At 43.0% G+C, this 15,517-nt stretch overlaps 1 protein-coding gene across 11 annotated transcripts in view; it reads left to right on the forward strand.

Annotated features, from left to right (window-relative positions):
- Positions 1 to 15,517, forward strand: part of EPHA5 (EPH receptor A5) — a 213,266-nt gene that overhangs the window by 35,150 nt on the left and 162,599 nt on the right. For 9 of the 11 annotated variants that reach the window (XM_072861294.1, XM_072861291.1, XM_072861292.1 and 6 more), the window contains exon 3: positions 6,194 to 6,857. In XM_072861294.1, the coding sequence (XP_072717395.1) occupies positions 6,194 to 6,857 (664 nt within the window). The remainder of the gene's footprint in view (positions 1 to 6,193; positions 6,858 to 15,517) is intronic. The other 2 variants (XM_072861297.1, XM_072861298.1) reach the window with 1 other exon arrangement.

Consider the following 15,517-nt stretch of genomic DNA (forward strand, 5'->3'; position numbering starts at 1 on the left):
TAAAATGAGCTCCAAACCCCCCCAAAACAGGCTGAGGCTGTATGGGAATCTCTTCACCTTTTGCATTATAAAAATGGATGTTGGTATTGGAAAAGAAAAGTTTGTACAAGTAGTAAGGGTGGGTTTTTTTGTTTTGGTAGCTGAAATTTAAAAAAAAAAGTGTGTTTGAGGTTGAAAGAAATAGTTTGGGTTACTCTAGAACAGTTTTTATAATTTTTTTTTTCTGCCCTCTATTTTGTTTAAATTCAGGAAGAGAAGATGGTAAACACATGGTTTGGGAGGTTGTCAAAATCGGTGTTTTCCCCTTTACTGATTTTTTTTTTTTTTTTGGTCCCCTCCCCTCTTTTCCTAACTTGATCCAAGTACATGAATTGCTTTGGTTTCCTGATTATTTTTATTTCAAGTTTGTGATTTACTGGAAAAAGTCACGTGGCTGTGGTTGGTGTCCTTCCACTGTCTGGTTGGTGCAGGGCAGGAGGGGAGATGCCGTGGGGCTGTCCCAGTGAGCAAGCATCCTACCCCAAAGCAGAATTTGAACTTTAAGCCTGAGTTGTCACACTGGCACAAATACTTGAAAAATTGTTGCCCTAGAGCTCTGTTTAAAACGTGACGGAAGAGAGCTGGGCAAAGCCATTTGGCCTTGTATTCAGTCTGGAGGTTGCATGTAGTGGGCACCACTTATCCTGTAGATCTTGAGCTACTTGCCATGTCTCTGCTCTGCTCCTGGCACTGCTCCTCCATTGGGAAGAGCAGACTTGCAAACTTGAAGCACTGTCTCAGGTTACTGCATTTTTCTGTTTGAGAGTGGTTTGGGTCATTGTCCCTTCCTGTGAGAGGGGACCAGGCTTCCCAAGTGCTCCATCAGGTGCTGGTGGACTCTGCCACCGTCGGTAGGTCATATAGGTTATAAGTATGCATATAGGTTATACATATATCTCTTGCCAATGCCAGTGTTCAAAACAGGAACTGTTTTGCTCCTACCAATCCTGAGGTCAGCATTACTTTAGAGGGGGCTACAAATAAGGTGACTTTGGGGTACTTTTTATTTTGCATTCCTGTTCTTTGAGCAAGCAAACCCCTTTTTCTTTTGATGAAGATGGAAACACTGCCAGCAAAAGCAAAGATTCTCCTTTAATCATATGGCTCCAGAGCTGAAAATCTGAGCAATGCTGTGCATTGCAGGGTGTGTTGATAAAACTGGCAATATTGGTGGCAGGCTTTGAAGTAGTTCAGTTTTGGGACTGGCGTGTCTTTAAGTGGTATTTTGCAACAGGCAAGATAGTGACACAGCCTTAATTTACAGCTAGCGCAGCCCTGCAGAAGTTCCTGCAGTGCAGAAAAAGATGTGTAGTGCTCTGCCTGGCTTTCACAAGAGATTTAGCCTTACACGACCTCACTGAAGTCACTGAAACTGCGCAGAGGAGAGCCTGCTTCTTATTTACTTTAACTTTGTAAAGGGATAGCAGGTGGAAAGCCGGCAGGCAGCTAAAAAAAAAAAAGTTTTTGGGTCTTGTGATGGGAGGAGAGCAGCAAAGGGAGGGAAGGAGCAGGTTGTGAGATAAAGTTGAGTAGCGGGAGGGAACCTGTGTGTGGGAGCTGAGCTGGAGGCTATTGATTGGCAGCCAGGTCTTAACATCAGTTGCATAAAAGGAAATTGAAGAGACTGCCCAAATATTACCAGGATGAAAGGCATGGATAAATAGCACAGACCTGAACGCTGGGCTGGTCTGCCCTTCTGGAAGGGCGGCAGGTCTCCCCTTTTAATTTGGCATAGGGATTGTACAGCCCCACTCTGCGCTCTCCTCTGCACCAGTGTGTGCTCGTGCTGGGTTTGACAGCAGGATTTTGGGGTAAAATTACTGTCCTTTGTGGGCAAAGCGTGTGGAGTGTCTCAGATGCTTCTATGCATTCAAGGCCTGGGATCTGAGATCTGTACCAGGCTTGCTTTTCTCCAAAAGAAAAAAAGGTGAAAATGCATAAGTCCTTTTCCAATTTTATGTCTTGGTGCCAGCAGATAGCTGAATTAACATGCATGTGTTGCAGAGCTCCATGTAGTGGGGTGGAAATGAAATGGGAGAGGATGAGGCTTCTGTTACCAGGGAGCCTGTGAAATAGGTAGTGGGGACAGAGGCAGGTTGCACAGTCCTTGGAGGGAGGGAGTACTGCTGGGAAGGTTCCAGGTAAGTCTTAAGAACCCCTTTGCTGAATGCTCTTAAGCTCCCTTTCCCTCTTAAGGCTCCTAGGATTTTGCTAAATGCCTAATTTATCTTTCAGCAGTGCTAGGATGTGTGGAATTAGGAAAGAGGCTTGAAATTTCCACACCACCTTTAGTGGCTGCTAAAGAGAGTGAGTTACTGAAGACCGGTAACAAAAATTCTCCTTACAAAACCAAAACAAAAAAACCAAAACCCCAAAACCAAATAAACAAAAGCTCTGAAATTTTCATTCCTGCTGTCAGTATTTGTTTTTGGGGTAGCAACAGTTCGCTGTGCTGCAGTACCAAATTGCAGTCCTGGAATCCTAGAGATTAGAAACAAGCCTGGTAGCAGACAGCTGGTGAATGTGTTTTAAAATTGTCCGTTTAACCCAAGGCTGCTCCACTGAATGCTTTTTTAGCTCTTATATTTTTAGTTAGATGTGTGATATCTTTGGTCTTTCCATAGGCAGACAGCCTGCATGAATTGCATGCTTCCTATTGATGGAGCCGAGTGCAGTCTTGAGCTTCTGTTAACTCGCCAGCAGTAGTGTGCTAGAAAATTCTGTTTCAGAAATAGGTCTTCTATAAATGATTTAACATCAGGCCATTGAAATGCATTTGTGTTTTCCTTCTTAGGGCTATTAAACATGTAGAGAAAACATTTAGCACCAAATTAATGGTTGCATTTTTGTTTTAATCCTGCAGATGGGGTTGATTTATATCTCAAAAATATGTGCTGCAGAGAGGAATTATAATATTACACATTTTTTTAGTTGTACTTAATTTTTTTAATACCAATATTTTCAGCTAGATGCTGTCTCTTTAATGTGGTGAGTTTTCTTTTTCATTAACTGTAAGGCGCTGCATTTCATCCTCTAGTTTGTATTCCTTTGTCGGTTGAAATACGTGTCTGAGGTCTATAGTGACTGGGAAGCTGGGACCAGGCAGAAGGCGCAGGGGCTCTTACCCCCATCCCCTTCTCGTGGAGGGATGTAGAAGCAGAAGGGCGGCAGGCTGCCTGCAGTCCCTGGGGGGAGGCAGACCCGGCCGAAGAGAAAGAAATGGTACTCTCCTACATGCAGATAGGAGAGAAGATGGGATTAATGACAGAGCAGAGATTTTGCACAATAGTGGCTGCTCTGATAAAATCTGGTTGGCTTTCCCTTGAGGATTATGCAGAGATAAGCAGCCTTAGCTCATTAGCACCTCCCTTTCCTCTTGCTTTCCGATGATTGCTTTAGGTTGGTGGCAGGTGGTGATGGCAGGACTTGCTCTGATCCGGGGTGCGGTGCTGGAAATGCAGCACATCCTGAAGCCTGAGATGTTAGGTCATGTGCCATTTCTTGCAGCTGAGATTACTCTAGCTCAGTTGATGTGTTTATGCTTGGACCTTCCTCCTCATGGTGTTTAAGTGGTCTCAGTGCGTGAAAGCAACCATTAGAATCACGGTTTAGTTTTTGAACAAATGAGCTTTCTTATACTCATTCCCACTAACACAAATCCTGGAGCAGCAATGGAAATGAGCTTAATTTTGTAAGTCTGGAGAATGTGATGGTTGGGTCTTTGAAAATTGATCTGGCAAGTATTAAAAAAGAGAAGTGATGTTTTTTGATATTGCCTTCAAATTAGGTCACTAATGGTATTACTGCAACATCACAGTCACTGCAAATGTCAGTTCTCTGAAAGAAATACACATTAGATGCTCCCTAAATGTATGGAGTTGCACTGTGTACCTTGTGACCATCCATACACATTCCCACTTGCTAAACTGGTCTGAGCAATTTCCAGCCCTGAAATGATTTTCACCACCACCTGCTGGAGGCTGACACTTCTCCATATCTGCTGGTTGATGTGTGTGATTGTTTGAGTGATCCTCTGACCTTCAGCCAGAAAAGCAAAGGTTTAAAGTCATTAAGGTCTTTCCCGGGCTATATTGGGATGTGCTCACCTGCCCCCTCGGCAGAGGACCTCTGCAGGGTCGAGGGGAGTGGAGTGATACCCTCCCTTTTCATCAAATGGAGAATTAAAACTGTGATAAAAATAAGACTTCGCATTTATATAGTGTCATGTTAAATGAATCCACTTGGAAGCATATATATATGTACAGCATATTTAGCACTTAAATTAACCACAGTAGTTGAAGAACGGTGCTTTTCTGCTTTTTAATTTCATGTATCTAACCCACCCTATTTCCTGGAACATAGGGAAGCTAGCTGCAGATTTGTGCTATCTTACATACTTTTCCTGTGTGTCTTCTCAATGGCTCTACTGTTCGTAATTGTTAACTGCCTCTCCTCAAAGTTAGGCATGAATCCTGCACAGAGCTGCTTAGCTTTCGCTGCAGGCATATCTTCAGCTAACTCTGTGGCACTACCAGGAAGGGCAAAGTGACAAGTACATGTTAATCGTGGTAGGGTCATGGCCTGTTTAAGCCCAGGGATATAAAAAGGGTTTAGAAATGAAAATACTGCTTAGCCTCACAAAAATGCCCACAGGTTAGGTTCCTCACTTGGAAGACTGGTGGTACATGTGAACTCGGAGCATCGCAGTGGGCATTTCTTGCTGAAATTGCAGAAGTCCTCACTTTCATGTCGCAGGTCAGGGAGGAGAGGAAATTATTTTCTGCTGGTGGTATTTATAACTCATTTTGGACTGTAGCATCAGGTTATATTTTCATGCCATTTGTTGCTGCCATTTTAATTTAAAATTTAAGAACAGCATTTCCCTTAAAAAAACCTTCATTGTTATGTTGGCTCTGAGGGTGGTGTTAGCTCTGCAATAATGGCATCTGGGTTGAAAAGGCTCTCAACTTCATCTCAGGCTGTATTGCCAATGAAAAAAATTGGCCTTTGGCCTTAGAAGATACACAGCTTGGAATATAGCTATTACCTTGTACTGGAGCACTTTTAAATTATGCTCTGTGTGTTTGCTTTGTGCTGCATCCGCAGCTGTGACTGGATGCGGGCAATGGTGAGCAGAAGATGGAAGAGGCTTTGGGAATTAAGCCCTTGCAGATGAGCGGGTCAAAAGTAGAAGGGAACAAAACTAAAACCATCACTGGTTCTCCAGAGTTCTTTGCTGTACTTACGTGGGTTAATCTAATCTCTTAATGTGACACTACAGTTGTCAAAAGCAGAGAGGAAACATTAATGCTGTGTCTCTATTGTAGGCACTGTTGTGGTGCTACTGACTGTGGTGTGCTGGTTCAGGAAAAAGTATTTCTTTCAAGTGATGCACTTCAGAGTGTGGCCAAAATAAAATGAAAAAACAGTTGCTACAATTCCCACAAACAGCTATGAGAAGTTATCTGGAGCTCTGCTTAAAAACCTATGTAGCACGCAAAACAGCTCAAGATTTGCAGATCCCTGTAACCTTTACTGGAAGCAATCTGCTCTTTGCATGAGCAGGAACTCCTCTGACTAGCACACTTGGGGAGAGCAAAGGCCCATTTATTTCATACATCACTGCTGATTTTCTGGCAGGCTGTTTGGTGGGGGAGAATAGCTTGGAGAAATGTGGTCGTCCTCATTGCGTTGGGCAGTGATTTGAGGATGTGGTAGAAAGGAGCCTGGGGGAGCGGGGACAGACAGACTGTAAATAGCTTTTTATTTTTTTTTTTTTTTCCCTCCTATGTGGATGCATTGGAAAAGGCCAACTCATGGCCCCATCTGCTTTTGTTTTGTTCCCTAACACAGTACTAGTGGACAAACCTGTCGGTATGTTTTCCCTCTTCTGAAATGTCTGAAACAAAAGGTTTTTAACTAGCGTACTTTTATATTTCTAAAGGGTCTTTTATCTGACTTTATCAGGAATGTATCAAGCCTCCAGTATGGAAAACTTTGCCATTTAGTTTTCCCTGAAAAAACTGCCAAAACCAGTTTTTCCCCCTAAAAGATCTCCTGGACCTCTGAAGCCCAAGGTGCTCTTAGATGGGAAAGCTAAAATTTTGCGGGAGCTGTAACTTTTAAAAAAGTAATACTTTTCCTTTTTATACAGTGGGAAGAAATTGGTGAGGTGGATGAAAACTATGCTCCGATACACACATACCAAGTATGCAAGGTAATGGAACAGAATCAGAACAACTGGCTTCTGACCAGCTGGATTTCTAATGAAGGGGCATCCCGCATCTTCATTGAGCTCAAATTCACCCTGAGGGACTGTAACAGCCTTCCAGGAGGACTTGGGACTTGCAAAGAGACTTTTAACATGTATTACTTCGAATCAGATGATGAAGATGGGAGGAACATCAAAGAAAACCAGTACATCAAGATCGATACCATCGCTGCTGATGAGAGCTTCACAGAGTTAGACCTTGGCGACAGAGTTATGAAGCTAAACACAGAGGTGAGAGATGTTGGGCCCCTAACAAAAAAGGGATTTTACCTCGCTTTCCAGGATGTGGGTGCCTGCATTGCCCTGGTCTCTGTGCGCGTGTACTACAAGAAGTGCCCATCGGTGATCCGCAACCTGGCCCGCTTTCCTGACACCATCACAGGAGCGGATTCCTCGCAGCTACTAGAGGTGTCGGGTGTTTGTGTCAACCACTCGGTGACCGACGAGGCACCAAAGATGCACTGCAGTGCGGAGGGGGAATGGCTGGTGCCCATTGGGAAGTGCTTGTGCAAGGCAGGGTATGAAGAGAAGAACAACACCTGCCAAGGTAAGGGTCTGCAGGGAAGGTGCAGTGCTGAGGCTACTGAGGTGATGTGTGGTCTCGGCTTTCTTCTCTTCCATGCCCTTCATGCTTGGTTGAGTTGACACTGGTGGGTCAGATTCTCACTTCCACTGAGGTCCTTTGAATGACCATGACAGCATGAAGAGAGAGGCCTTGGCTGGATGTAGTGGGACTTAACACCTATGTATGGGTCCTTCTGGTGCTTACAGGGCTGTGGACAAGGAGAATCTGGCATGCCACTATTACCTTTGGAGCACTGTACTGTTGGGTCCATGAGGCGTTTGCAATCTTATCTGTTATTTAAAGCTTTACATTATTTTTCCTCAATATTGGGGTTTCCTTATGAATTTTAGAAGCTTGTTTTCTTTTTTCTGGACTGTACCAGGGAATGTTGGAAGTTAATCTCCCTATGCAAGATGTGTTTTGTTTTTGTATTTAAAGGAGTATGTTTTTCTCTCTTTATCACCCTGTTTGGGGGGGGGGGGTGGGGTGGGATTTGATGTGGTGTGAGTTGATTGATTTTCCTCTCTGGTAAATAGTTTAATACAAAGCTGCTCAGCTGTTCAGAGTTAAACCTAAAGCCCTAGTGATAAAAATGCTTCCATATGTGCTGAAGTTTTCACACAAGTAGCTGGCTGAGGTTCCTGAGTTGCTGGTCAGCTTAGGTCTCCTCAGGCATCAGGGGCCTTGCACAAGAGATCTAGGGTATCTGAAGCTCGAGACCTAAAAAATAATACTTTTAAAGAAGTGCAACATACTCTAAGAGTGTATAATCTCATTATATGGTTTGCTGTATTACATGATTGTTTATAAAATTGCCCTTCTGCTGTAAATATGTAACAGGTAGCTTAAAACCTATTTGGACATAAAAAAGAAGGGGAAAGAAAAAAAGACTTCAATGCGGTTTGCTTTTTGCAAAATTAATTATATGTTGGTCATCAGTCCCACCTTAATTGCTTTGTACTTGCAACCACTTAGTAATAGATGGGGAAGGCAGAGGGATTCTGCTCCAACTGAAGTCGGTGTTGCATTTTCTCTTCACCTCACTCCAGACACTTGTTATTGGTGTTTGTAGTGTTGGTGCAAAGGGTAGATCAGTGCATATCCAAAGCAAACTGTGGCCTTGATCCTTTAGGCCTTGGTCACGCACTGTGCCCCCAAAGATTACGTAGTTCAAGTCTCTTCAAGGGTTGACTAGGAGAGAAAATGTAGGTATGTCTGGTTTTGGAAAAACCTCTAGTAAACAGCATGTGGAGTGTGCTTTTCGACCAGGATAGTCTCCTTTTTCTGCAGATGTAGTCAATACAGCAAAGTCTGATTGGTTTTGCTTTTCCTGTGACAATAAAGGTACTTCTCCTGTTTAGGAGGGGAAGAAGGCTTGGACTTGATGTTTGATACCGCACAAGGGGAGCTAAGATCAATATTAGCCCAAGCTGAGGAAATATAGACTGTCACAGATGAGGGATGTGGGTCAGATAGATCAGCAAGGATCTGCTTCGTTATGGCTAAAAATACTGTGTCCCAAAATAACATGCACTGATTGGGTGCTATGTCTAGACACTGACTTCAGTCACCTGTAAGAATCTTTAGAGGAAAGGGGTACATCCATTCAAATCCTGCCCTCCCGTGCTGCATGAACAGCATGGGATATCTCAAAGCACTCTTAAAGATCTCAAAAACAAACAAAAACCAAAACATCAAAAACCCACAAACCAGAAAATTCAACTGGTTTAAATGAGAAACCTGAGACTATCTTTGAAGAGCCTACTGTGCCTGTAGAGCGGTTGGATCTCTGGTAGTGTTGAGATAGCAATCTGGGGTGTGCTTTCAGAAGACCTTAGTGATTTGAGGTTCTGCGTGTGGGTTATTTCTTAAAATTTATTTTTCTTAGTCAATAGAAGGACAACGTCTGGCCCTGCACTGTGTTGGGTAGGACTGTGATCATAGTTTGGAAGCGTAAAGATGCTTTGTGGCAATGTACCCTTGCCCTTCCGTCATAAGGCATACCTACATAAATTACTCTTACACTTGACCTACAGCCTGCACCCTCAGCAGAAGTTTATCACTTTAATTACTCTAGAGCTGTTAGAGCCCATAATTCTCTTTTGTAGGAAAGTCCTAAATTTCATCACCAAATCAATGGAATGTTGGGCTCTGAGTGCCTATGGCAAAGTCTGTTTGAGGGCCCCATTTGGATGTCCTGTGTTTAACCCAGGTCATCATGCCAAACATTTCCTGCTGGTTGGCTCAGAGATGCTCGATAGGAGACATTCAGCCTTAGGCCATTCAGGAGGTCTGCATTCAGCGTGTATGGAGTTCATGCGGATATCCTGTGTGAGTAAAATGCTTTCTGGTTTGGATATTGTTATATTCACAAAGATGAGATTTTTTTCTAGGACAGTAAAGTTCAACTTTGCAGCCCATAAGCAGAATAAGTAACACCAAGAAAGCTCCTATGTGCTTGTAGATACTTTCCCCCCTCCAGCCTGACTGGTGTTTAGGAAATGCACTCCATGCTCCTGGCTGACATAACCATAGTCTTGGCACTCTGGTGTAGCTTTGACAAATGCCTAAATAACTTCTGACCTTTGGTTTGTAAATCACTTTGGTGCATCTTGCAAGCAGTCTCCCTGCGTGCTTTCACTTAGGCATAAGCAGGTTATTAGTGACCATGCTTTGGGGAAACATTTTCAACCCACAAGAGCCTGGCTTTGTTTATTAAAATTTCTCCTGCAAAAATGACATTTTCCAAGCTCTAGTGTCGTGTCTGGACAGAGCAGACTACACTCTATTAGAGGTGATGTAAATCCCAGTCACCCTCACAAACATATGTGAACTATTGAAATCCCTTCTGCCTACAAATCATTAATTGGCAGCGATGTTCTGAATTCATCATCTTGTCAGCAGGGTTCCTGTTTGAAGAAGGCACTGACAGTAACAGCTGAGCAATTTCTCTCGCTGGGGACACTGAGGTTGTAAATATGACATGGTCTAATCTCCTTATATAATGTTCTCGCTCTCTCAATTAATATAGGCAGCTAGGTAGTAGTTACTGTAAAGAATCTGAACTACTTGGATTTTTACACCTCCTTTGGCAACATGGCCCATTTATCAGCAACTGCTATGGGACAGCTAGAGGGAGGTAAATTGTGACTGTTTTGGGACATGTTTATAAAGGACCAGTGTTAAGGTTCATTATTCACAAGAATAAATTGCTGTACTAGTTAATAAGAAAAATGAAAGCAGTTGCTCTGTGAATTTCTACACTGGTTTCCAGAGCAGTGATTTGGTGCCACTAAAGGACCGATGGTTATTGGCTTTGCCTTGGTTCAGCTGGTGCTCTCTGAATGGGTCCTTGAGGAAATGTTCCTGAGCATTTTCACTAGCTGGAAAATGCCCAGTTTCAAGTCTGTTTGGCCAATTTCAAGTCTCCTAATGGTCTCCTGCTTAGCAGGCAGTACTCAACCAAGGTTGAGGGCCAGATCCTAAAATGCTGTAAAACTTGATGTAGTGCCACTGAAGTCTCTGTCTTTACCCATTTAGGGGTTTGGCCAAACAATTTCTTATCTGCCCCAGTCTATGCTTTCCTTCTTCCTGCACTGGCATAGGTGAGTTTTGTTGTAACTTCAATTTTAGTTGCTTACTGTATACAGAAGGGCTCACCATTGGGGTTTGTGTGGGAAATGAATAAAAGGGTACCTTTGTGAAAGGTGTGAAAAGGCCCTTCACTGTGAAAAGGGCACCTTCTGGCACTTCTCTTTGTATTCATCCTCACCTTCAGCCCAATATGTTCTCGGTGAGAAGCAAGAAGTGCTTATTTTTATGCCTTTAAAGGCTCTGGAGCCCATGCTACTGGAAGGGAGGGGATGTCAAGCTAATGAGACCCAAATACACTTGCAGTGGTGAAGTCCTGCTAGTGACCGGGGGGCTGCAGAGTGGTAACTGCAGATGTAGTTGATCTGAAGAGCCTGATATTTTTTCATCTGCTTTTAGAGCTGAATCACAAATTAATTAAATATTTGGGTAAAAAAAAAAAATAAAAAATTGCACTGTATGAGAGCCAAGCTGAAAAGGTGAGTAATGAGTTCAGGAGGTTGTGAGGCTCTCCTTTCCACCAACCGTTGCATGCTGCTACTTGAAGAGACATCAAAAGGAGTACAGCTGGTTTTAGCCAGCTACAACGTATGGACAAGATTACAGATGTTAGCGGTGGACAAAATAATGGAGGAAAACTCAGTGAAATCTTTCTTCACCCTTGCCTTCTTCTAAGGAAGAACTTTGAAACTGAGAGCTGGAGCGAGGATGGGTTGGGGTATGGTTTTCTGGTTTTAGAAAGGAATTGCTGCCAGAGGGAATACTTGGATATTTTTTTTGTAAAACAACTCTAGAATGTTCAAGCCCTTCTGCTGTCTTAAATATTGATGTTTGTTTGATTATTCTTCCCTTAATCAACTTTGCTGAACATACCTCAATGCATTTACAAAACAATATTTATTTTTGCTGATTGTTCATTACTTGTGTTGCAATTCAGCTGAGCTCTTGCCAGGAGAAATGAGAATTTCTTACAGAAAACAAAGGCTGCAGATAAACCTCATGTTCGCAGGTCTTTTATTCTGGATATAATTAAAACTAATTGACATAGGTAGCTAGCTTATGTAGATCAGAAGTTTACCTGCCAAATCAGTTCTCAGGTGATTTTATTGGTGGCTGACTGGAGGTGAAGCAGAGTTACTCATCTTCCTCTGAGAGCAGTGCAATCAGTGCAGATGTTTGAAGGCACTTTCCCAGAGTGGTGATTGCCCCCCTGTTGATCAGCTATTGGAAGGATATTTGGAGGCAATTGGTTTTTTTGCAGCTGTGCAGGAGCAGGCAGGCAGAGGTAGTGACCCTTGGCTGGTGAGTAGCAGAAGGCACCATCTGTGGAGGGCTGGGAGGCAACTGACGGCTTGCAGAGGTGGTGATGGCAGAGCCACACTTGATGCCTTGATGTTTCTATGCCTGCACAGCAGCTATCCAAAAGGCCTGACTTGTGAATGAAACACATAGCTGATACCACAATAAAAAACCCCTTGTATTTCTAACAAATTCACTGTGTGTGGTTTGCTGAGGTGACACAATGCTGCAGCTCAGCTGTTGCCTTCCCTGTCCCCTTATTTCTGGGAAATGGAAACGTGCTGCTGCACAGGTAACCTTATTTTGGAGCTTGGGCTTTTGCTCGGAAGCAGCCAGTGTTTCTGTTTTTGCATCTGATGTAGGTGCAGGAGGGGGGCAACTTTTCTTCAGCCCCCTCCACAACTTGTTTGTGTGCCTCTCTGCCTCAGGTCAGCTGAATTTTTGCTCTGCACTCCTTGTTACGGATGCTAGAAAGACAGTCTACTGCTAAATCCTGCCTGTCTTGTGGGAGACTTCACAGCTGGGACTCAGGTGAATAAGGCAAGTGTGCTTTTACCCTTGTGGTGGAGTGGGAAGCAAGCAAAGTCCAGGGATAAAAAAAAAATCTCTTTTTAATTGTTCTACTGGGAGGTGATTACATGGCAAGAAAAACATTGATGGAAATATTCAGTATATGGAAAATACTGAATTTGGAAATACAGTTGCCCCTACAGGGAGTTCTTTGCCCATCATTCATACTTCTCGTGTGTTTTTCTGATTAAAACCAAATTGGCTGGGAGTATAGCATGGTAGGTGTTTATATAATTATGAGCTGAAGTGCCTAGTTAATTTTAATTAGGCACAAAACCAACTAGTGTCAGAATAGCTGAATTTTTGGCCACACAGTGTGTATTATCTTTTCAAATTTAAAGAAAATCACTTGAATGCTACATTTCAGCAAAAGGCAGTTGTCACTGGAGCAGGAATGGGTTTTATTCTGTAGAGAGGTGTGTGCATGTATATATTTAGGTGTTTTGTTCTGCAGCTGAAATAATTAACAAGAGCAGGGAAATTTTTTCCACAGGTCAAAGCTGTGTTGCAACAGGATTTATTAAATATTACTCTTCTTTGTTTTATTTTGCACGTCTATTTGCCTTCATTATAGCAGGCACAGTATCTGTGTACGTGCAACATATTGTGCTTTGCTAATGAGTTGTAACCTTCTGCACTACCTCGTATGCTTGTAACCCTGATGACTCTGAAGATCTTTCCTCATTCTGCAGCGATGCTTTTAGGCCATTACTTTGACCAACTTAACCTTACTGTTCTTTGCAGTGTGACTGCTGTGCAGTCACCTTCCAGAAGGACAGTTAAGGAGTACTTTATTCCCCCCCAAAGTATAGATTGAGCAGTGCAAATAAAATAAGGTTTGGAAATGGCTCTGAAAGTGTAAACTTTGAAGGTCATGTTTGCTTCTTAGCCATAAGATATTTTGGGGCGGATCTGAGGGTATGCTTTTTAGTCTGGTCCTAGATAACTAACTGATATTTACTTGAATACTGACTTTGTTTGGTTTTAGCATTCTTGAATATAGGATATCCATTGGTAGCTTAAGGAATTTCTTAAATTATGAGATGGGAGATGTGTTGCAGGAGAAAAGGAGTGTTAGCCATGGTGCTGTTAGGTTCCTTTGATTGCACCTTCGACTTTGAATTGCTTGGAAACAGCTTGCTTATTAATTTTGGTTTTTAGAAACAATTAAGGACTCTGGAGAAATACTAAAGATAAAGTACATGAATGCTGGTTGGCAATGCAGTGAATTTAATTGCCTTGATTTAAGATATGGCTGCCCCCAGCTGCCCATTCTGTCCCATTGCTGGAAGCTGCTGCTGGCTCTGCAGAACTGGATAGTCTGCCCATGAGCTGATGTGACCAATGGAGGGCTTGTCTTGATGCTCCAGCCTGGGGGCAAATAAGACATGGGTACTATCCCTGGATGGTGATCTTTAGCAGAAGGGTGGCTGCAACCTCTTGAACTGCCAAGGGTCTGCCAGAGCTCGTTTGTCAAGAACCCTCATTCCACCTAATTTACATGGGGTGTTAAAATGAAGTTGTACTATTGTGTTTTGTTCATAATTTGGGTTTTTGGTTTTGTGTTTCTCATTTAGAAACACTTAGCAGTAGTTAATGATGTGTTGACATTTCAATAATAAGCTTTTCTCTCTGCATGCTTTACATCTTGACCATTTTAACTTGCTTTGGGTTAACATTGAGGTTGAAATCCAGGCTCCACAGAGGGAGGCTACGATTGTGCCTTGTATGAACAGATTCACAGCTTCCTCCTTATTTCATTTATTTAGCTGGATAAACTTGTATCCCGTATAAGGTAAGTGTTCAGTAGACTGCAATAAGAGCAAAGAGACTGCAACACAGATGTCTGCAGAAAGAGGTGAATCTGCTTTTCATGTAAATAGAGATGCTCATTTATTTTGCTGTAAGTTTGCTCATTTTCTATCACTGAAGAAGTTAATCTAGTATAGACACAATGGTAGCCATGAACAACATGTGGTTAAGGTTGTATTAAGCATGGTACTGGTGTGCTTGCATTTTTTATTTCCCTCAGGGGGGCTATGAGGTTGTTAATACTGGAATGAACTCGAAGAGTAAGGCTAGCTGTTACATAAACCCCAAACCGTATGCCCAAAACAGATTAAAGAAAAAAAAAAAAAAAGACAAAAGAGACAATGCCAGGCTTGTGGATGCCCCTTATTACTTTCATATATGTTTGTCCTTAAAAAAACAGCTGAACTTTGAAGAATTGGGATTTAAGATGACAACTTTCTTCTCACTGTAAATGATACTCAATCAAGTTAGGGCCAAGGAAATTCATCCGTCCTGTCCCTGTCATGTCGTGTGTCCGTGTCGCCCCCCCCCCCCCCCCCACCCCGAAAATCCAAGCTCTAAGAGCTCCAGCTCAGTGGTGTTATCAGGACAAATCCACTGGCTGGGTGGTGAAACAAGGCTGTCCTTGCCTGCATGCCTGCCCGCGCTGCCTGAGGTTACATTCCTGGAAGCAGGGTGGGTGGGAGAGGACATGCATCAGCAGAGCATCTTCATCTGCATCCTCAGCCTGGCATCCTTGCACAGCCCCCTGTGGTGGTGATGGTGGTGGGCTCGTGGTGAGCTCCCATGTCAGGTTTGTCTGGCCAGCATGGCACAGGAGGCAGCACCGGCTTGGGATGTGACCCATTTTTGCAGTGAGACTTGGTGGTGTGTCCTGAGTCAAATCCTCATGGTAGGCTTTGAGTGGCTTGGGGGTAGTTTTGTTGGCACTTCAGATGTGACTCTTTCCATGTGAGGAAAGAAATAGTTAATACAGGCTATTAAAAACATTTCCAGATCATACAAAGGGCTTTTCTCTGTTGGGTCTTGAAGGATCCACTTTATGAAGGAGGTCAGAGTCACTGTTCCCCATTTAACAAATGACAGCCTTGGGCCAGAGGCTGAGTAGTTCAGTGCCAGTCAGAGGCTAGAGCCTGAACCAGGGCTCTGGGTGTCAGTGTTGTACTTGATCCCATGTGCTCTTTTTATGGTTTTGGACTAACCAAAAACCCTTGTAAGATCATTAATCTCCAGGTAGATTCATTGGGAAGTAACAACAAACTTACCATTCCTCTAGAGCTGGAATTTGAACAGAAGTTGTCTTTGCAAAAGGCTTGCTTTTGTACCTCAATTAGATGCTTTCCTTCAAAAAAACGTTTGGCTTGGAGGTG

This window comes from Ciconia boyciana, chromosome 5 (assembly GCF_034638445.1).
Source record: "Ciconia boyciana chromosome 5, ASM3463844v1, whole genome shotgun sequence".
In the NCBI taxonomy this organism is placed as follows: Eukaryota; Metazoa; Chordata; class Aves; order Ciconiiformes; family Ciconiidae; genus Ciconia; species Ciconia boyciana.